The 23,553-nt window shown below is 36.7% G+C and overlaps 1 protein-coding gene and 1 pseudogene across 2 annotated transcripts; both read left to right on the top strand.

Annotated features, from left to right (window-relative positions):
- Positions 1-103: 103 nt before the first annotated feature.
- LOC106919675 (choline/ethanolamine transporter flvcr2b-like) lies at positions 104-23,553 on the top strand. Of its 2 annotated transcripts, XR_015761874.1 has the most exons (11): positions 104-1,150; positions 4,702-4,843; positions 8,642-8,782; positions 10,151-10,218; positions 11,275-11,378; positions 12,403-12,513; positions 13,365-13,470; positions 13,622-13,733; positions 15,663-15,718; positions 17,683-17,840; positions 19,265-23,553. XR_015761874.1 is itself a non-coding variant. In XM_014990205.2 (10 exons), exons 1-10 carry the CDS (start codon positions 575-577, stop codon positions 19,328-19,330), a joined length of 1,482 nt encoding a protein of 493 aa, XP_014845691.2. In that variant the 5' UTR covers positions 104-574; the 3' UTR covers positions 19,331-23,553. The 2 variants fall into 2 exon arrangements, 1 of the variants encoding a protein (XP_014845691.2); XM_014990205.2 differs by lacking the exon at positions 17,683-17,840.
- LOC106919676 (choline/ethanolamine transporter flvcr2b pseudogene) lies at positions 1,179-3,297 on the top strand (annotated as a pseudogene).

Genomic DNA, 23,553 nt, shown 5'->3' with positions numbered 1-23,553 from the left:
AAAGTAGATAAGGATATCTCGCTCGCTCACTGATATACCAAGACGTATCTCATTACATGTTATGTAGCGTGGACTGAACTGTTCAAACAGCCTCGATAAAGTTCTTTTTTGTACTGCTAAACTCCGCCCTGGTGGCCGACTTTAACCGACTTCTTTTAAGATTTCAAAGCGGCGAGTTTGAGTCCGGGTGGAGGGACAGAGCGGGCTTCCAAACACGTGTTACATCGACCTCTAAATCTATATCTATTCATGAAATATCCCGCTGATCTTTTATGTTGAGCTTATTTATAGTTTGAGGGGAACAGTGTGACTACTAAACTTGTTTTCGAGGAGGAAACGCGCTGTAAACTTTGAGCGGCACTGTACTCTCATGTGTTACACATTTGTAACAAACAGAAACGTTTTGACTTGAACTCGCTTTTTTTTTTCTTTTTGCTGAAAATAGTTATTTGTAACACATTTTGATCGTTTTATTTAGCTTTAGTTATTATTATTATATAAACGAGACACAACTGGAAAGCATTGTATGATCCTCTATGTGCTCTATTACTGATTCCACTGAGAAGACTTGAACATGAACGAGAAACACACGCTGGAAGACACTAAACTAAATCCGGAAGACTTGGCGAACTATGCGAAGCTCGAGGCGGGCGACGCGTCTAAGCTCCCCGGCGACCAGAGCCCAGAGGACGGCCACGGGGAGCCGCAGCCGACCCGTCTGTACAAACGCCGCTGGATTATCGTGTTTCTGTTCAGCTCCTATTCGCTGTGCAACTCGTATCAATGGATCCAGTACGGAATCATCGGAAACATCTTCATGAAGTTCTACAACGTGGAAGCGTTCACCATAGACTGGACGTCGATGATCTACATGCTGACGTACATCCCGTTGATCTTCCCGGTGACCTGGCTGCTGGACAGAAAGGGGCTCCGGGTGATCGCGCTGGCGGGCACGGCGCTCAACTGCGTCGGGACGTGGATCAAAGTGGCCAGCGTCCGGTCCGATCTGTTCGCCGTCACCTTCCTGGGGCAGTTCTGCTCTTCCTTGGCGCAGGTCTTCATCCTGGGGATGCCGTCGAAAATCGCCTCGGTGTGGTTCGGTTCGGAGGAGGTGTCCACCGCCTGCTCCATCGGAGTCTTCGGGAATCAGGTGATGCAAATCTGTGCTGGATAAATAGGTCAAATTAATTATTCACCCATTTTCTGATTTGGTCGATTGCTTCAAAGATTTTCTGTAAGGTCCTTGCTTCACTTATGGAGCACCGGGACTGCCATAATCAAAAATAAAGAATATAAATAACTCAACAGAACAATCATTATGGCACATTAACCAAAAAATAAATAAATAATAACACAAAAAGCACAGGACTACAAAATGTTGTAGTACCCACTTCCAGTCTTTAAACTATATATGTTCAAATACCTCAAAACTAGTTCTGAATGGAATCACTGGCATAGATATTTAATTTTCATTTCAATAATTGCATTCTTATCACAGTAAGTATATGTAGAAATTAATGACCTATAAAACTGCAAAAAAGAAACACTTTATTCAAGAGAAAAATGCATTTGTAAGTATTAAAACACCATAAATAAATTAATGATACATGATGCATAGATAAATCAAATTTAGAAAAAAAGAAGGGAATATTAAAAAATTTTAAAAAGGAAAAAATAAAGCAAATAAGTGCTATAAACTTATATTGTACTATTTCAATTATTCTAGTCAATGCCACAAGGTATGAGAAGATCTGCTGGAGACATATTTTTTTAACACACTCAGCACTAGGAAACAGTTGTCTACGGAAATATCTCTTGAGTCAAGAATATGACAGTAAGAGGCCATCATTCAGGGCTGAGGATGTTGCAACTGAGAGCAAGTTCAAATAAGAGATTTAATAAATAGGAACAAAACATGTTAGCTGTCAAAAGCTTGAAAAATGTTTAAAAAAATACATACGCACAAACACAGTGACCAGTACCAGGGTGAATGACTTCATTTTCAGGATATTAGAAAGTATGATGTAAGTTTTTCCTTAGAAACATCACATAGACTGTTGCTTGCAGTCTGTGGTGAGAAGTAGCAAAGACTTGTAAATATTAACATTTGTAGCAAGTTTCTGCCGTCTACAGGCATTAGTTTTCACAAGAGTTGTTTTGACTTTTATACTTATGGAAGTCTGTGTTGGAAATGGTTTCCGAAGAATTAGACTTTCTCATTTAAAAGCGTCACCTGACACGGTTTATGGTAATGAATATGTGGACATTGTAGTACGATCACATGTACGACACACCACTATTCATTCCAGCTGCGCTCGCGTCTTTCTGCAGTGTCCAGACTGGAAAGCAAGCGGTTGGGAAGCACAATCTGGAATCCTAAGACAGCTCACTTTGGCTGATCCAGGCAGGGGCCCCGCTTCGGGACAGCTGAGATGCCTCATAACAATACCTTGAAAGGAGACCGTGCAAATCCTGAACTCACCGTTGAAGAATGGCTGCAGTCCAAGGCTGCAAAGGGTCCCTCTCCGGGCCTTGCTTCTCTGCAGTGGAGCTCGGGGCCCCATGGCAGAACACTCTCCCCTGGCTCCAGATTGGAAGTTGGAGCTTCAGGTGACCAAGCTGAGCTGTTCCAAATAGCCAAAACCAAGCTTTACCATCGTCGCTGGGTCATGCTGTTTCTCTTCAGTGCAGTCTCAGCTAACAATGCCCTCATGCGGCTCCAGTATGACATCATTAGTAACATCTTCATACGCTTCTACAACGTCGATGCCCTGGCCATCGACTGGTTGTCTATGATCTACCTGCTCACATATGTGCCCCTTGTTCTGCCCGTCCTCTGGCTCCTGGACAACAGGGGAGTCCGGGATGTTGTCCTTGCCGGGTCAGCCTTTAACTGCATCGGTGCCTGGATAAAAGTTAGCAGTGCCAGTCCGGATATGTTCCTGGTGACCTTCTTTGGACAGTTTGTGTGCTCAGTTGCCACAGTGTTTGTTCTTGGTATTCCTTCTCACCTTGCCTCAGTTTGGTTTGGAGAGAACGAAGTTTCAACGGCTTGCTCCATCGGGGTTCTGGGAAACCAGGTTTGTCCGAAGAAGTCAACTGATCAAAAATAATCTTCCCACTTATTTTCTCAAGTTTAAGTTTGGTTTAGTTTGTGCATTTTAGCGAGAAAAAAATGTTTGGTTTTGATGATTTCAACAAGATGAAACTAATATGTGTGGATAGGTGATATTGAAGTCTAAAATAATTTGCTTACTCTCACACTTTTACACAAGTTTTATGTGAAAAAGTATAAAATGTACAAATGTCTGAAAGAATTAGGACACCTGCATAAACACTAGTTTTATTCAAGCATGTTCCTATCTAATATAAAATGTTTTTCAGGAAGCTAATTTTAGTTAATTTATGGTGGACACCAAAAAAAGAACTTTTTCCTCATTAAACAAACTAATAACTAAAATATGGAAAAGTTTAGGAAACCTTCATGTAATTCTAACAACTTTAGCTGGAAAAAAAGCTCTTAATCTTGTATTCTCACTTTCAACTTTGAGATCTTTGAGTCATTTCTGGCAAGTTACACCGCTGCAAATCAGTGAGATTAAGATCTGGACTTTGGCTAGGTTCTGAACAGAACAGTTCAGTTCTTCAGCTTGAGTTCTTTTTTTTTTGTTTTTTTGTTTTTACACCTCATGTTTTACTGTAGCGTGGCTGCCTCTGATATATATCAGACCTGTCCAGATTCTGCTTCAAAGCAACCATAACACTTTTACTTCCATGATTTGGTATAAGTTTATTTTTCTTAAGCCAAAAGTGTCCTCTGTTCTGGTGGTAGCAAAAACTATTCTGCCCAAAGAACATTGTTCCAGAACTGCTGGTTTTTGTCTTCATATTCTCTGGCGTTTGTGTTTTTCTTAAGAGTTCAAAGGTATTTTTCCTTGCAAATCTCCTATGATAATTTAACTTGTTCTGTCTCTTTCTGATTGGACAGGTCACTTTCACTTCAACATTCTGGAGCACACCAAGCCAAATGTCTGTCTGAGGTTTAGAAAGTGCAAAACGTCCTTAAAAATGCTGAGTAATGACGCTCTAACTTTGTGCTCCTCACGTGAAACACCTCCGTTCAAACTGGACCATTTTAAGTGATAATATGTTTTTGTGGGCGTCCTAATTTGATTTTTACCAGAGATTGTTTTTTAAATCACAGTTTACATAAAGTTTTGCAGGTTGAAGTTATATTGTTTGAAATTCCCTGTATTGTTACAGTTGATGTTAAATATCTCTCTAGACATATATCCAAAAATGCAAGCAAAACGCATTTCCTGTCATAGGTTGTGCTCATATTTTCGATGCTTGTGTCAATTATATTTGGTGTAAATTTGTAATGTGATATTTTGTTGGCCGCTATTGAAATACCCCTTAGAGTTTACATATTGATAACGGTAATTGGCACTGAATTATCTGTTTACCACAAGGTCTTTTATTTTGTTTGAACTATCAAACATCAAATTAAAATGTCCATTTTCAAGTCAATTTAGCTTAATTAAATAGCTCCAGCTCAAAGCATTTTACTGTCACGTCATTTCAGTTCCATCACACATACATTCCAAGTGATCCTAGTTTCTTTTGGTCCTGCTTAGATCACAATAAGGTGGCACTTGTTTTCATTTTTCATTTTGTGTTTCTGTGTTCTCTAACACACAGATGGGCTGTGCCATCGGGTTCCTCTTGCCTCCAATCCTGGTGCCTAACGTGGAAGACATGGACGAGCTGGCAAAGCACATCAAAACCATGTTCTACATAACAGCAGGAGTGGCTTCCTTTCTTTTTATCCTCGTTATCTTTGGTAAGATAAATCTCACACATAAAAGTAAAGCCTTTTATGTGCCAAGTCACCACTTCCTTATCTGGCTGTAAAGCAATTAAGAGTTGATTTTTTTCAGATTATTATTTTTTTCTTTTTTAATTTCATTTGGAAAGAGTAGAAAAGATGTTTTGAGTCTTATAACTTCCACGGAGTTGTATTTCTCAGCCAGGCGACAAGATAATTAAAGATTTGTTTGTTTGTTTGTTTCTGAAGTTAGGCAAATATTAACTTGAATAAATGGGATTTTACTGTACAGTGAAACGGCAGCTTTCTGTGAATGAATGAAGAAGTAAATCATCAGTGACAGACTCAAGCTCATTGTAGAAAAGACTTTGCATCATTCTCCCTTAAGTATTTTTTTTTTCTTTCCAGAGCTGAGACATTTAGAGCCGTATTGTGTGGGTCTATTTTGGACCGGGCTAATGGGGAGTCCTTATTCAGCAGATCTTTGCAGGGATGGTTTTAATTTCCATGCTCTGACTGAGAGCACAATTCAATAAAAAGGAAAAACCGATGACATATGTGTACGCACTGGGAGATTCATATTAAAGATCATTAGTCCACTCAGGAGAAATGTCCTGGCCGAAAGGCTTTCCTGATCAAAAGTCAGCAGCATTATTTTGTCACAGCAGGGTTTGTAACTGATGTATTAGAAACAAAGAAACCAAACGCCACAGGAAAATTCAGTACATGGTGGTAAAGGGAAGTGGCCTGACATGTGATGTTGCACAGGATACATGATGTTTGGACAAATGGTGACCTATAGAGATCTTTGAATTTCTGTGAACCGTCTATTTTTTTTCTTCCCGATTTAACATTTTCGTCCAGCTGTAAGGCCTTTTTATTATCAACTGCTCATCTATTTCACCCACCTGCATCTTATTGCTCTTCTGTGGATTGTAAATTAATCACAATGCAAAAAAACCCAAAAAACTACACAAAACAGGAAAACAGTTTGTAAAGGAAGGAAAAATGGTTCTCACGATGGTTACTGTCTTCTGTTAGCAGGAAAAGAGTGGACCCACTGGTAATCACTCTAGCATTCCTTGAAACAAAAGGATGTTTGTGAAAGCATTTCCATCTAGTACCATGCACAACACTGTGTCAGTGTGAGTTTGTGTGGTGTCACAGTCTCCTGTTGTGGTTAACTGCAAACTTCAACTAATTTCTTCCAACATGTGACCAGCTGAATGCTGTGTCACGTGCATTTTTCAATCGGACAACTTTGAAGGTGGGCTTAAAATGATGTCGTAAGTACAACTATATAAACATATTATTTTTCCCTCTCCAAACTAATTTTACTGCATCAAGCCTATGGGTTGAAACGTTTTCAAATGAAAATCTGGTAAAACTAAAACAACAACTTTTTTTTTATTTTTTTTTTTACTTTTTTCTGAGTGTTGACTATTTATTGTCTAATTTGTTTAAGATTTTTTTGTCTTTCTTTTCTTGGGTCAACATAACTAAAGTCACTGTGCAATTTGAGATCAGGTCACGTTTTCATGACTTAACTTTTCAGTGACAGAAATTTTGCATACCAGTGCACTAAGCTTGAGAAACATTGCTTAGTTTAGCATTAAGCCCAGGGAAAAGGGTGTGTGTGTGTGTGTGTGTGTGTGTGTGCGTGAGTGTGTGCGTGCGTGCGTGTGTGTGTATGTGTTAAATCCGTTCAGGGATTTCACAATATGGGAATTGGCTCTTTTAAAACTGACACATTGCACTTTTGCTTAATGTTCCTCTCTTCATATTCATTCAGTGGGTTAAAAGTAAGAAAAATGCAATATCTAATTAAAAAAAATTATTTACAGCTCCTTCAAATTTTATTTTTTATTTCATTTTTTAAAGTTATTTAGCTTGATATGTTGCTTTTTTTGCTAAGCTAAACCAAGAAAGAACAACAGATCAAGATAGATAAGATTAAATAATGTATTCAAAGATTAAATAATGTATTCATTGCAAAAAATCATAAAAAGATATGAAAAATGTTAATATTTACTTATTAATATCAATAGAAAATACATCCAATAGAATGTTCAATAATTTTCAGTGAACTCTAATCTAGAACCGTAGGCAGAGGAAAGTTAGCCGCTCACTTCCCACGGCCAGCTAAGCTAGGTTAGCGTCATCAACTAAATAACTTGCTCTCTGGTTACCTAGCAACAACCTGTTGAGTAACTTGTGCAGCAGCAGTTTCATTACTGCTTAAAAACCAACTATAGCAGTAAGTAAAAGGAGAAAATGAATCTAATAGTTCAAGAGAAAACTCTGGATAAAAGACGAAAGGTAATTTAACCAGTTTGGCAGGTTTTCAGATATTTAAAACAATCAATAATTATCGCTATTAGCTGACATGAATCTCTATATCGTGATACAGTTTTCATCCATATTGTTCAGCCCTAAAGTGCTTATTTTTCATTCCACAGGATGCACTTTAGAATAGTTGAGTTTTTTTTGTTTTACTTGAAAATGAAAACAAAGCTCAAACTAAAATATACTTTGACTTTTTCACTGTTAGCACTTACCAACATGTACTGTAGAATTTCCTTCATTTATTTCAAGCATGGCAATGTTTTTAAGCAACATATGGATCTCTTCATGTTTTTCATGAGATAATTTCATTCCACTTAGTTTCATCATATGACACATACACACATAACACATCCAGACTTCCATGCAAAGTGCCATGTGTGAGGGCCCCCCTGCTGGGAAGGCCATCTGTAGCCCCGCAACAGTCCTGTGAGTCAGCAGGGCGGACAAAGTCCCGCGAACGAGAAATTTGCATAAACTGTGTGCAGAGAGGTGAGAGAACAAGTTTGGCTGCTGCACTAGTTTGCTAAAAGACACTGACTGCACATGCATGTAAAAATGAACAGCTTGGTGTACAAAAAGGTTCCTGTTTTAAATTTTGACTTTTAAATTTTCAGCAAACATAAGAAACTGATAAGAACAAACAAACAAACAAATAAAAAACAAGATTGGTGCATTTCAACTATATTTTTTAACTATGTTTCTTAATTAGCACAGTAGCAATTACTACAAACTGGTTACACGGAGGAGAAGCTAAACACAGACACACCCATCTGTGTTTTTTTTACTAATACAGTCAGTTAGTAAGAGGATTATGCACAATGCAAAAGTGTTCTGAGAGTTATTTATGAAAAACAATGGGAGACATGACCACAAATGACAGACTGATATGAAAATATAATCAGATAAAATTCATATTTACGTTATGGCCGATACAATATTGATATGTTGTATGATATTACATTTCTTCACCTACACGTTCAATACTATAATAAATGTCATGTTGTTCCTCGGATTTAGTTTTATTGCCTCACAATCATCACTGTCACATGTCCAAACAAATTCCACACAAACACAACAACATGACAACAAGTTGGACATAGATAGACATTAACAAATTCAAAATTCCACTTATGGGAGCAATACTGATATGTTACAAGATGACTGCAGATACATAGACCATTTCCCCTGTTTATACTTGATATCGTGGCTCATTTCTTTAGATGTTTTTATATTGTTTCACAAAAAGCGGTGTCTTGAGGCGATGCCTTAAAATTCATCCATGCGTGCTACCATTTAACGATATCATCATCATCTGTGCTTTACATTAATTAATAAAATGTAATAAAAACAACCAACTGACTGAAATAAGAAGCATTTAATCTAATCTAATTTCAGACTGGGACTATCACTATGGTAATATTTTGATTATACTGTGTCTTAACTTGTTTGTCTCTCAATATATGTCAGTTTTCCAGGAGCGCCCGAAGCTTCCACCGACTCTGGCGCAGGCCTCAGCTCGCACAATGCCACCAGAGGACTACTCCTATGTAGCGTCCATCCTCAGGCTGCTTCGAAACAAACCCTTTGTGCTCCTCATCATCAGTTATGGTCAGTGAAAATGTTTTACTCTAGTATTACAGCCAGTGCTTGTAACCACTTCTGCAATAAAGTGCATTAAAAACATTTAAAATTGGTTATTGATTTTAAAATTTGGGGTCACAAAAAAAAAAAAAAAAAAATCTGGTAGCATTAAACCGCTCATTGTTTCCACAAAATATCAAACTGTGTTTATTCTCTTCCTTGATTAGCACTGATTACAGTTAAAAAAAAAAAAGCTTCCAGGAAGGCCTGAAGACACTGTTTATTGACTGACGAAGTACATCTTATCGCTGAGTCGTGGATGTATCCATACACGCAATTACCACCGTTATTGGAAAACCCATTGAGATCATAGGGAATGCATGGTGGAGTGGTGGAAGGTTTGCTCATCTGCTAATGTTTAACTGCTAGTTGGCCTCCGTGTGGCTGAAAGATCACAGCACAAGCTCATATTTTAATTCTTGGAGCTCCAAGGAGAAATCAGTTACAAACTGAGCGAATAATTACAAAAATCACTTTTCAAATAAATATTTTACAACAAAATTAAGATAATCTTCTTCATAAAAAAATATATAAATATATTTGACTCTTCACAAATCATGCATCTATAAATAGTTAAAAGAAAGTGTTGTGTTTTTGTTTGGCTTTCCTTGTTTTAATTCAAATGGTAAGTGCTGGACAAGAGTTTCCTGGCACCTCCTTCAAGTGAACCTTTGGGTCAGAGGTCACTGGACTCAGCCACGTTCAACTGTCTCTGTCACTTCACTGAGCTCATGTTGTTTTTCATTTGAGTCCAACTGGATTCAAGAACCTCCCTCTCCTTATCATTATTGTAATGTAAGATTTATTGTAGTATAAAATTACTAGAATGTTGTTGTTGTGTAATTGTTCATCAAGAAATATAGTGAAGAGTTTTAAGTAGACGGCCAGAAGTGGCCAAAACCAAAACATTAAATAGTTCCATAAATCCATTAAAAAAATGGAAATGCACACATTGAATTGTTAAACTTTGATGTTTACTGATAACGTCAAAGTCGGTGGTCTGCAGCTGAGCTAAGTTAGCCAATTATCATATAATGGACTGTGACACAGGAAATATGAAATAACTAAACTATTAGTAAACTGGAGATATGATGATTTGTGGAGAATCAATAAGAATTATTGAAGAGACTTTTACATATATTTACATACATTTTCATATCTGTTTAGTTTGTTAACGCCATTTTATGAAATTATTACATTTACTAAAATGAATGTTATTGATTGGATTGTGGTACTTTTGGCACTAGATCGTTGTCAAGCGCAGTGTCTGATTGTCCAAAGTACAGCTTTTGATAAGTGGGCTAAAGAAATTGATAAAATGGTCTCTCCTGACAGGTCTGAACGTGGGTTGCTATTATGCTGTAGGAACTCTGCTGAACCGCATGATCATCGACCGTTACCCTGTGAGTTCAAAATTCATCTGCAATTATCTCTAAATTAATTTATTATTTGAAGAAATGCACTGATCAATCAGACCAATCAGGGTAATTTTACCTTGACTGGCTCTGACTAGTTGTCAACACTGACTAATCTGATTTTCTTTTTTTTTTTTTTTTTTAAACTCCCACACTTTTTGGTTTTATGTTTCAACAGTTGTTTCATATGTAATAAATAAACTAACCATTTTTTTTAAACTTTTCCATCTAAAAGATAAAAAGGCAGAATTTCTTGGTATTAGAAAGGTATTTTTTCATAAAATGGGTTCAGTTTGAATGTCATAGCATTTAGTCACTGGTGTCACCGTGTGTGTATGACTCAAAGAAACAATATCGCATGCTCTGCCTTTTTGTTTTTTTTTTAGAACCAATTATCTTTTTTATCTTTTCATATGTGGTATACTATGGACCTTTCTTGCATCCGGAATAAAGATCGTTCAGTTGGTCGAATGATTATTGAGTTTGCTTTTGTTTGGCATTTTGTGAAATGAGGGTATTGATTACGAGCTGGTTATAAAGAAGTTTGTGTAGGGATGTCTGCTCCATGTTGTTCCTAGTAAAGATTTTAACTGATTCAATTTTGGCCAGATGCAATAAAAAACAAAATGTTCCTTTACCACATTTCCTACATTAGAAGCCAGCTTTAAACAGTTTGTTTATAGATTTGTGGGCACAAAAACAGGGAAATATTTTATCCAAATGTAACCAATTTAAAACAAATCCACCAGAAACCTTTGAAAACTCACAGTGGAAAATGTGAAATTTTGAAATGGAAATAGTGTAGAAACTCTGTACAACCTTGGCATTAATTATAATGTGGCTAACTGCTACATTAGCAGAAGCTTATAATCGAAACACTGCACCATTTCACATTTTTCTTTTTCTTTTTGTTGCGTAAAATCCCAATAAGATGTCTTGAATACCTTGCAAGGCACATGTTATTCTTAATTAATTTCTATTAATACCACACTGTCTTTTAATTGCTTCATTGGGAACTTCCTCTTTTGCTGTGTTTCGTGACAGGGTGAAGAAGTGAATGCTGGGAGGATTGGGCTCACAATTGTCGTTGCAGGGATGGTCGGCTCCCTGATCTGTGGAATCTGGCTCGACAGAACAAAGACATACAAGTAAGTCAACGTGAGCGCAGCAGATCCTGAGAAAGGAGGATGTTTGGTTTATAAAATTAAAGAGACATAAAGAGAGATATAATTAGAAGTCACATATAGCCAACTTTCTAGGAAGTTATTGAATTTTAATCTAAAGTCAGAGTCCCATATTTAAATCTTTATACAAAGCCTCTACACATGTCGTCTCTTCCTTCCTGTCTTCTTCTGTAGTGTTTTATCTGTTGGCTGTTTAGTCTGCACGGCTGTTTAACCAGGTGCAGCCTGCTGTTACAACTGCGACCCCTCTGGTCTTCCTCATGAGCTCCCAGGCTGTGCGAATAATGATGCTCGTTATTCTCAGCTGTTCTCCTCAAAAGACTTTTGCCCTACAAATGGGGAAATACAGAAAAAAATACCCCACTAATGCGCTGTAGCATGTGGGTTTTTAGTACAGTGGAAAATGTTTCTGTTTCTCCGGTAAATCTGCTCTAAGACATTTATTATTAGATTTATCCTTTGACAAAAAAAAAAAAAGAAAAGGCACCAATATTCAATGTGGCTGGAACAGTGGACATAGCCACATTTGCTGTACAGAAAACATTTGTAAAGTCTCACTGAAAGGCTCTGAAACCTACATTTTAAAACCTGTTCGACCAGAGAAAAGCTGACGTTTGATGTTAGCAGTCGGTGAGACAGCCGGCAGCTCCCGTCAGTCCTGCTGTGTGGGTTGACTTCAACAGCGCAGCAAAAAACAATAAATCATCTCAAAACCTTGCACTTTCCAGTTATTGTGGTGCAACTCGCTCTGTGTGGCTGTTAAGAGTGCCATAGTGCAGGAGAAATCCTCTGACTGTGAAAAGTGTTTGCTCAGCATCGAGTCCAAGTAGGTTCAATTTGACCATAATAAAAAAAAGTTTTTTTTTCCTAGAAAAAGAAAAAAGAAATTCCCACAAAGTGCTTTAACATTTTTGTTCTGTAAAATTTTTGATTTTCGAGAAGATGTGAAGCGAAAAATTTCTCTTATTTGTCATGTTTATTTTTACAGACAGACCACTCTGGCTGTGTACGTCATGACTCTGGTGGGTATGATCGTATACACTGCGACACTCGACCAGGGACTCCTCTGGGTGGTGTTCATCACTGCTGGATCCCTTGGGTATTATTATTTCTAATCTTATTTAAATTAAGCAAAAAGTAACTTAAAACATCTGGGGTATGGGCTGTGAAGAGAATTTCAGATTACAGGAACAAAATATGACGAAATCTTTCTGATCAATATTGAACTATTGAAATTGTTTTTGCTTATATTTTAGTGTAAAAGTATAAAAATCTAAATTAAGAAATTTTGACAAAATATATTGAACAAACTCCTACTACTTTCTGTATTAGTTGCTAAAAAAAAAGTTTTCCTGGTCATCCCTCCGCTTTGTACTTTTTGCGCACAAAATTTTCCAGATAAATTGTTCTTGTCTAACAAAAACTCATATGATTCTACCTTAAAAAAATGGAGTTAATGTGAATTAAAACAGATTGTTCTTAATATTTTGTACCTGCAAACAAAATTAGATATAATAATAAAAAAAAAAACTAACATGTCATCATGTTTGTTGTCATCTTATTTTTCTTTATCAAAACATATTTGCTGACATAGAAAATAGAAAAGTGTACTATCTGAAAGACTTTTGCTCGCTATCACTTCTTTGGAAGGAAATAAACTTCCTACAGTGGCTCAGTAAAAGTATCCGATGCCAAAACTTTGTTGTTAGGTCTAAAATCCCTGCTGCCATAAAGCAATAGAAAGATTAGAGTACATTTAGGAGGTACAAAGTTTTCTTCCACATGTTAAGTGTCATGAAAAACTCTCCAACAGTTCAGTGGACGTAATACTGAGACTGAATAAAACAAACATTGTCGGTTCAATGAATCAGTTTGCAGCTGTTTTTTTTTCTTTTCTTTGAGCGTGACGTAACACATTATGTAATTTCTTTTGCATGTGTCTGGCTCCAGGTTCTTCATGACAGGCTACCTGCCTCTCGGTTTCGAGTTTGCAGCTGAGCTGACGTACCCGGAGTCAGAGGGAACGTCTTCGGGATTGCTGAACTGTTCAGCACAGGTGAAGCTGTGACTCATGCAAGCCTTTTATGACACAGTAGTAAGAAGATCTAAAGAGAGGAATACGCCTTAGGATTTTAAAAGTTAAAGTCCAATGCATTCATATAGTTGTTTTGTTTTTATTTCTAACTGAACACGTTGTGCACACACAGGTGTTTGGCATCATATTCACCATCGGCCAAGGGAAAATCATCGACAAGTTTGGGACGTTGGCAGGAAACATCTTCCTCTGTGTCTTTCTGCTAATTGGCTCAATAATGACAGGTATGGCGTTTGTGAACATATGACCGTGTGAAGCAACTTCCAGGTATTATTTTGAAGTCATTCATACTGAGGTGTGCAACACCAATGTTTTCATTTCTCTAACCCTGTTATTGTTTGACTAAAGCCTCTGTGGAAGGTGGTAAATTCCAAGAATGTTGCTCTTTACGTCTGCGTATCTTAAAGCTGAAAAAGCTGGTTACATTTCAGGAAAAGAATATTTTTTTTTACTGCATAATGTCAGTTCTGTATTACCGTAAAACATTATGTAAAAAGACACCAGTTTTATTGGCAAGGAGTAGAGAATACGAGAGGACAAGATCTTTTAAAGGCACCATACAATTATTTTACAAGAACAAAATCTTGTTTTTCTGCATATCTGCAAAGTCAAACTAAATAAAAAAGGGAACATGTAATCACAAAAAGCTAACACGTCATCTAAAGGTTACTATTAAAAAAATACCGTAATTCCTGAAAGCATTTATACCGCTTGATCGTTTCCACATTTTGTCACATTGCAACCTAAAAAAGTAGGTATTTATTAGAAGCCTTTATGATAGATGAACACATTAGTGCGTGAGTAGTAGTGAAAAGTAATGCTTTTAGTTTTAGTTTTTTTTTTTTTTTCGTCAGAGAAAACCTTCCAAGCCTCAACTTAAGAGTTAAGGCTGTTAGAGCTGCAAAGGACAAGATGATGCTAAAGTCTGACTCATGCTTTCACACACACAATGGCAGACGAGGAAGTACCATTTCGCTGCATATTTATATTTTAGGTGTGCAACATTTTGTTATCGTCTACACTTCTGTTAAAATAAAATGTTTCCTGTCGCCGTTTGTGTAGTTACTGTGACGTTGCTTTATTCTTTAGTCACCACAAGGGGGCGACACGCCCACAAACTTCACACGCTTTACTTTCATATTAACTATTTTCTCTTGCAGGGTTGTCTTTCAAAGGTGAGAGGGTATAATCAACTCTCAGATATTTTTAGACATTTTGATGAAGCAATATGAGGAAGCTTTAAGAAGACTTTTTTTTCTTTTATAATATCGACTCAGATATGTTTTAAAAAGTACTTCTGCAGGGGTAAGCAATGAGGATATTTGAAAGGGATAAAAAAAAAGTAGATAAAAAAACTGTTGACACGTGCTAAAATACTGGAACCACCCAAACAAAATGTAGCTTTAAAAGAATCACATGGGGAAGCAATCTGAATTGCATGCGGATGATGTCAGGTGCACAACAGGTTATTCAGCTGCTGTGCCACAATGCACACAGTAGCAGAGTGCTTTCAGTAAGTAAAGGTTACCGACCTTCCTCAGTCAATACAGAACCACTGAAGTGTTTCTTTCAAGGTCTATTGAGAGCTTTACGAGCAATGTGTAACTTTTAACAATACACATTAGGCACTGAGGCGATAAACCTCGCGCTCTCTAGAAAAACAAGAATCCGTGATGAGTCTTTATGCTCTCAAAGGTCAGGAGACTGACTCATTTGTTTGCTCATAGTTCAGACTATCAATAACTTGTTTTGGTCGTAATGGGTTTAAAGGAAAAGCAACTGCTTTCCTGAAAACAACAACAAAAACTTACGTTTGATTTAGTTTGCTTTCAAACTGAATTTGTCAATTATTCTCTTCTTGTGGAATAAACAGAGCTGTAAAATCTTTTATACCCTTCGATATAAAAAAGTGTGAAGGTTTTTGCCATTTCTCTCTTTCTGCAAAGTCTTTGAAAATGCTCAGCTTATGGGGCACCAGTTTGAAGCAACTTTAATGTGTCATTGTCTGTGCATGTATGACTGCCTATTCGTCCTCTCGCTGCCATCATTTATGCTTGTATGCAGCATAACATTTTACTTTCATTTATTTTTCTTTTTTACAATATCATTTTATGGCATCTCATGATCTTGCACTGCGTCTTTCTGTGTTGTAGGTTTGATCAAGTCTGATCTACGGAGACAAAATGCAAACCGACTGGCCAAAGAAGAGGTAAGTGGTGAAGGAAGGTAAGGGGATGGTGCTTGTGTAGGGATAGTCAAGGAAAATTGGGAACATAAAGCAAAAATGACAAAATAATGAACTAGATCACAATAAAACCATGATAAAAGATTATTTATCATAGCTTATACGTACTGAACATGTCTTTATTTACAATAAGATTAGTAAACGCAGTCAAAGCTATTTTCGAATAATTGTTATTATTGTGACTTTCTTTTTTTTTTGCGTTTGCTTGTAAGGCAGAGTCACATTTATAGCACATGCTTCTCTAGAAATAACCAACTATGTTCCAGTGTTGTCTAATTTTTAATCCCATATGTATTCTGCATACAAGTGTATTCAGACATGAACTCTAGATGCAAGATATGCGATGCACAAGTCTTAGCTAACATTCACTGCCCGGCCAAAAAAAAAAAAAAAAAGATAAAATAGAGACAGTATCAGATTTTTGTTAGACCATCTTCATGTTTGATGACAGAACCCATGGCGCTGCTTTCAGCATGAAATGAAATTAAAGGCAATCATACATTGCCTCTTTTTTTAAACTTCAGTTTGAAAACCTAAAAAAAAAAAAAAATGTTTCCTGATACACAAAGTTGCAATTTCACCCCCAGAAATCCTCAAATTCACAATGACTTTGTCATTTCAAGCAGTGTCACTAATGTGTTTATCAAGTTTTAAGCATTCAATGACTAAATTGAGTGCACATGCAAGATTTCAAAATTGCGTGTGCAGCGACTCAAACACAAAACGTATACTGTTCACTCTGTCAAAGCGAGCTGCTCGCATCATACATGTGGAAGAAGAAGGACGAGGAGGAGGAAGAAACGGCATGAACAGCGAGTCACAGGGTTTATGACACACATTGTCAGTGTGAGGCATTCTGTGCAGAAAGCCTTTTTCATCCTCTTTGTGCTGTTAGTAAGTTGCAGAAAATAATAACACTAACAATAATAAAAATAAATAAAAATAAATCACAGTTTTATTTATAGTTGCCTTCAAGACCCACATGCACATTGAGCCGGATAGAAGCGGTCAAAACAGCATGGAGTACAATAGTCAACACAGCAGGCAAAGACCTTGTGTTTGATCCTTCACTGCATGGCCGTAACTCATGATGGGGGTGCAGGAACTTCCCATACTTAAAGGGAAATTACATTCTGATGGTGATGTGAAACCCTTGATGATGCCATTGTGGTTGTGTAGCCAGGAAAGCTTCAGGAACAACCTACGTTGTTTGGCGAGTACGTATAGCAGACTAGCGTCGCGATGCCCTGAGACTAAAATACATTTTTCAAACTCCCTCCTGTCGAGCAACGCTTAAAAGGTCTTGAAGGCCTGAATGCATTTCCTTTATCTTCATCTGGTGTGAAAGTGGGCTTAGTGAATGAAAAGCTGCTCACTGTATTGAACGGAATCAAAATAAGGTGGAAACTTAATAACCACTCTTCTAAGATGAGCCTCTTAACTGTGTTCTTTATTAAATGTCTTCATTTGGCTGGGCAGTGCATGTTTGTCTACAGCTGCAATCAATCCAGAGATACTGCTCTTGTGATTCACGCTGTTTTTGAACTGTTTAGTCATCGTGTGTTCCTAATTCTGGATGGGCCTCCGAGCTTTGTGGTGAAGTTACTGCTGAGTGCTGACAGTAAAATCTTGGGTTTCATTGTACACACATTCCTCATTTTGATTCTAGATGTGCCTGAGTCACCTTAAGCTATACTTTTGGCTTTCGCAAACTTGCACCTTTGCACTTTCTGCAGGACAACGAGGCGCTGACTTTGAATTTTTTTCCCCCCCTTCAATTCAGTAGCTTGATCAGAGAAGATTCAGTGGCTTTTAACGAATATGTGATTAATTAAATCTCCGTCAGTTTCTCCTGAACTTCATCCCAGACTGGAGCCTCATGCATCTGTAATTGCTGAATGAGAAGTGATCGGCAGCTGTTGTTTTAGGCGGAGAGACGGATGCTGGAGCAAGACTACGGAGCGACAACCCAAATCTCACCCGAGCCACAAACTCCTTCCTCTCAAGCCTGATCAAACAAAAATTTTCTGTGCACACACAAAAAAAAATCTCCTCAAATTTTAGCTCAACACACAGCATTAGAAAGGTAGGAGCACAGAACAATCACACACTGTTGTTGATTATCTTGCCACCTGTTGTACACTATTTCACTGCGCACCTTTAAATCTCTCCACTCTGTCTCTCTGTTTGTGAAGATCAATGCTTAATCAGCTATAATTTTTAATTCTTTCACTGTGTGTTGCTTGAAATTATTTTTTTCCCCCAGATTCAGAGAATTAATCTGAGTGAGCAAAATGTGTTTTGCTCAAATTACATTTTTCAAATGTATTATTACAGACACTGAAGGAAATACATTTAGCTAACTCACCATGTAAAAGGTACTTTTGCAAAAGGAAAATAAAAATCTCCAACAGCTGAGCATATTTGTTAGTCTCTTAAAGATTTTTCGTTCACATCTTATTTTAAACAATTTATGGATAAAATTTAAAAATCAAACTAACCTCTGTTTAAGGGTTTAAGTGTAGCTCAAAGGAAATCGGTAGAATAAACCAGATCATATGTTCAAAGTTTTTCTTCCTCATAATTCGCAGCATTAAAGTAGCTATATTGTCACACTGTAGTTTGGTATACTACTGATATTTATCATTTTTTTTAATAGCAGAATTTCATTTAAGCTTCATGTAATCTCCCATGGTCCTCCCATCACCATACTTTACTGCCTCCATCTGACGTTTTTTGTTGCTTTAGCTGTGAGAATCTTTGCTAACTCTTTGTCAGTCAGGATGAGAAACACTTGGCGTTTCCTGTTGAAAATTTTAATTTTGTGAGAACCCATAAATCAGGTATTTTCGCAAGCATCCACAACTTTAACAGGCTTTAATTGTGCCATCTGCATTTGAAGTGTGGGGTAGCTCCAAAGGTAGAAATCTTGTCAAATCCCCAGAACTTTGCACTTGATGTATATGAAGTACTTCGTTAAACCGACACAACCCTTGACCTGCTCGACATTTTGTTATGCAAAATACCACAAACTTTGTATTTTATTGGGATTTTATTTGATATAGCAAGACAAAGTAGTGCCTGATTGTGTGAACTGCTAGAACTTGATAGTTTAAAAAAATCTTTACAAGTACACAAATGTAACAGCCTTCCTCATTATCCATTATAGCTGCTGAAACAGAAGAAGCAGAATTAACAAATAATTTTGCGTATGCTGTCTTTTTACTCCCCATCATCCTTTAGTCCTAACAGAGAACTAATCTTTTTTTTCCAGATTTAAGCAAATTAATGTTTGTTTGTTTTTTTTCTCTTTACCGTTAATGAATTAGAATGAAAAGGTTCTCATTTGTTGGTGGTCAGAACCAAACGTACTCAGTGTGAAGCATTATTATCAGAAATGTTTTTGTGTAAATACTCTTACTATGTTTGGCTAAACATGCAAGTCAAATGGCTAATTTTACTGTACATACAGACATTTATATTAACTTAATACGTTTTTTTAATTTACAGGAACCTCCTGATTCCTCCATGGGAAACTTGGACTCACCCACCATCATCAAAGAAGTCCGGTTATAGAGGAATTAATTTAATCTCCGACGATTTTAATCTGAAGTACTGGTAATCATGAAACCACCAGATTGTTTTCTCTTCTGAATAGACTGAGACAAATCTGTGAAACAATGCTGCCTTGACAGTTTGATCTGTCAGTATTTTATTTTTTTAAAATGTTTATTAATATTATCTGACTGAAATAGAGCAACAAGGTTTGATACTTTGTTGTTTCACTTTAGATTTGATTTCATTACACAGTAGTTTTGAGATTTAGGTGTCTGATTATGTCCAGAGTTGCTGGGAAAACTGAAATCGTAATAGTGTTATCTTTTTGTTTGTTTTCTTGTTTTTTTTTTTTTGTTTTGTTTTGTTTTGTGCAAACCTCATGAGGTGAGAGGCAGTGTTATTACTACTAGAGTTTGTCAAAACCCAATTAATGAAAACAAAGAAATATCTGCACACTTTATGAAAACAGTCAACTTGTGCTGCTGTAGTAGAATCCAATATTAGAGACTGGCTTAAAGGGGCAGTGTTATGTAAAATTGACTTTCTTGAGCTTCACACCATGTTATAATGTTATTCCCTCATCAAACACATACCTGAAGTGTTGCCTTGATTCTTCCATTCATGTTTGAGAAATTATTCAGTCTCCCGTGGCAACCATTCAGCCGTGCACAACGCCTGGGGGGACCTAGCACCACCTTCGAGATGCAACTTCAGCTTTGTGCTGCAGTTTCGAAGCATCTGAGCTCCCGCCTCACAGAGCAGCCCTCCCCAGCAACTGCCCCACTCAGCTCCTTCAGACTAGTCAGCAGCAATTAGTAAACACCTGGTGGATCTGCTGGGCTTGTTATGCGAGCTACTTCTCAGTGCAACGCTGGTAAAACCGCTGTTGAAGGGTTAATAGAAGAGTGATGTTGTGATTACTTCCTGAAAGTGAGAGTTTTCAGAGAAAGAGGCCCAATTTCAAGTCACTAAATACTGAAGTCAAATTTCTTTTGAGTAATATTTGTTATACGCAGCATTTTTCTAACAACTGAAGGCAAGCTAGTTAGTTGATTGTGCCATAAAATTTCACTATGTGCCTACAAAACAGATAATATTGCCCCCTTCATCGGAGAAAATATCCATGTAATTGTATCAGCGAGCAGAGCGCTCTCTTCAGTTTTCAAAGGGCTGAATCTATACAGCACGTTTCCGGCCATGCTGACTATTCAAAGCACTTTACACCAAAACCAGATTCAAACAATCATGCTCACATTTGAACCAGTGTGTCATCGTTCCAGTTATTTCCCTTTTGTTATTCGTCCTGTTATTTCTCTTTAGGTTAGTAGTTATTGTTCTTTCAACCACTCTAATGACTAGACTAAATTTCTCTCACGTCAGCTGAGTGTTTTTTGTCTTTCACAGCTTTGAAGAGCGTCACTAAATCTAGCCTCTGTGTTACGTCATATTTAAAACACATTCTGAAAAAGGAAAAGATGGGTCTCCAATTAAACACTAATTAACTTAGGACACTAAAGAAAAAAATGACAATCGTATTTCAGCTACATTCTTAGACTGGATTATTTTTTCCCGGTGGATTATTCTTTTCAAATTAAAAGTTGGATTTTTCTAAAATTGGCAGTGCAATAAAATAAATATTTAAGGCTTTATACTGTGATAAAAATGATGTAAACTTTATAACCGTGTTTTAGTTTTTAAAAATAAGACTTAATTATAACAAAAGAGGAATTCTAGTTTCTTGCAATTTACTGAAGTGTATTTATTAGGGATTTAAGTTCATTAAAAGAACTAGTCAGAAAATGAGAGAAGAAATTTGGGAACAATATTCATTGAGCAACACAGACCCACACCCTGCATGCAAACATCCACACTCAGGCATTAGTACCAGAATCAAATTAAAGTTTGGACTAATCCTGATTTATTATTATTTTTTTAAGTTTTTGATTCTCTGAATTAGTAAAATGCGATAAGTGTCAGACAAACAGTCACACTTGCTTACAGGCATTGAATGACTCTTGTTCTGATTACACTTTATAGTTATCATACTATAAAGTATGATAGACGCTCACGGATGTCATTAGAGTGGGATAAGAGGTTGTTTTGCTAATCTAAAAGGTTCATCAAGGATATTTTCAAGGTCAGTTAGAGAATCTATAAAAGTTTGAAAGGTCAGATTTGAAGTGTTTGTGCTGAGTACTAATTTCACTTTTAAAAAAAAATACTGACTTTTCACTGACTCAACGGTCTGGCTGTTTCCCACTTGTCCTCTTGTGTTGACTGGTTACTTTGTTTTCACAGTTTTACGGATTATCACTACGTGGATAAGCACACTTACTCTCTATGTTCCTCTAGAAGCATTAAGATTAGCATTAAGCATTATTGCCTTTTTTTTCATTTTTGTCAAAAATGTCTCATGTATTTTCTTGAAAACTGTTTTATTTTATTTTTTCGCCATTTTATTTTCAGCTGACACTGGTGTTGACTGAAACAAACAAATGTTGTAACACAACCTCTAGAGGGCGCCCTTCATCCATTTCTCTGTTTTACCAGCGCACATTCAACAGTGGAACAGCCTGATTTTTGTCATTGTCAAAAATGATGGCTAACCATTGTTCTTCGGTTTTCAACAGTTGTTTCTGTTTGAATTAGACAGGCAATTGAGATGTTAAAATAAACAAGAGAAGGAGCTCTGTAAAACAACATAAAAACATCTAGCCTACTTTAACTTTTAATTATTGCACTTTTTTCCCTTTTTTCCCCCACTGCATAAATCCAGGTGGAGTCTTTAATTTATTTTTGACTGACTAACCTAGAGCCTCATAATGTCGATGTGTAGGCACTAACTTTGTCACTGTATGTCACAGTTCATGTCAGTAGGAGGATATCAATGATTAAGACAGGGAAAAATATTTTGTAATTTAATTTTGTACAAATATTCCTGTTGGTTTTTTTTTTTTTAACATAAAATACAATTATTTTGTAAAGGTTCTTCTTACAATTACTTGTCACATTATGTGTATTTCAAAAATGAAACTTACATGTTGTACTAGTCGATGTTAATTTCAAGCCCAGATGCACTACAGCCAGTAAAAGTCTAAAATTAACATTTACACAGCTGATCTTTTTATTATTCTTTTGTCACAAATGGCACCAATCTGAAAGAGAGGTGTGTTTAAAGATAAAACTGTTGCTTACATCAGCTCCAAATCTACAGCTCTGCTCTTATTAGTGACCATAGTATGAAGTTACTAAAAGTTATTAAACTATGCAACCTATATTGTTTGTGAGAATGAACTAAAGCAACAAAATGTTTTTGAGTGAATGTTCACTCTATGTCAGAGTGATTGCATATGAAAATAATCAATTCAGATTAAGCTATATAACCTAATTACCAACAGTGGATCTCTAACATAAACATCTTAGTTAGAAATCTAGGTTTCTGAAACAGAATTTCTTTCCACATTTAACGTGACAAAAGCAAAATAAGAAGAACATGTCAGAATAGCCTGGTCCTTCTGATTGAGTAGCTTCCAGTACCTCACTGCCACATTCTCCATAAAATGGCAATATTTTCTCTACCTTTCAAAAAGTTCTGTAAAATCGATCAGATTGTGAGAACATCCTCAGGTTATCCCACAGGTTCTCTGTCAGACATAGTTCTACGCTGCGGTTTGACTCGTACAATTTCAAACTAAATGAAACAGCGAAGCTTATTTGGGTTGTTGTTTCCAATTCAAAGCTGAAGAAAGGTAACATGTTGACATGTAATTAAGTGGTCACAGAGTAAAAGTGTCCGGTTATAAATGCACATTGCACTTTTCAGATTTTTTTAATCGGTCAATATTTTGAAAACCATGTGTTCTTTCCTTCCGCTTCTCCAGTATACACTACTTTGGTTGGTACATCAGTAAAATATATTAAAGTATATGGCTGTAAGATGAAAACGTTGCAAAGAAAATGTCAAAAACTATAAATATTCCATATCAATTTGCCTGTTTTCTAGATATGATAGTAAGGAAGACAAAGTATGCACACATTACTAGTGTACAAACACAGCATCACCCAGATTTTGTTTTTATATCATTTTATGTGGCATTATTTTACCTTCTGGATCACTTCAAGCTTGCCTGTGGAATAAATATTGACCTCAATATGTAAAGCCAGAAGAGAGGGTGCAGTACCACTTGTGACCAGCTGATGGTATGATAGACATACAATCCAATAAATTTTAGTGATTAGCA

This window comes from Poecilia mexicana, unplaced genomic scaffold (genome assembly GCF_051168715.1).
Source record: "Poecilia mexicana isolate PSO_F unplaced genomic scaffold, ASM5116871v1 scaffold_21, whole genome shotgun sequence".
NCBI classification, from domain to species: domain Eukaryota; kingdom Metazoa; phylum Chordata; class Actinopteri; order Cyprinodontiformes; family Poeciliidae; genus Poecilia; species Poecilia mexicana.
The sequence above is the reverse complement of the archived record's forward strand: the minus strand, read 5'-3'. Positions and strand labels throughout refer to the sequence as shown.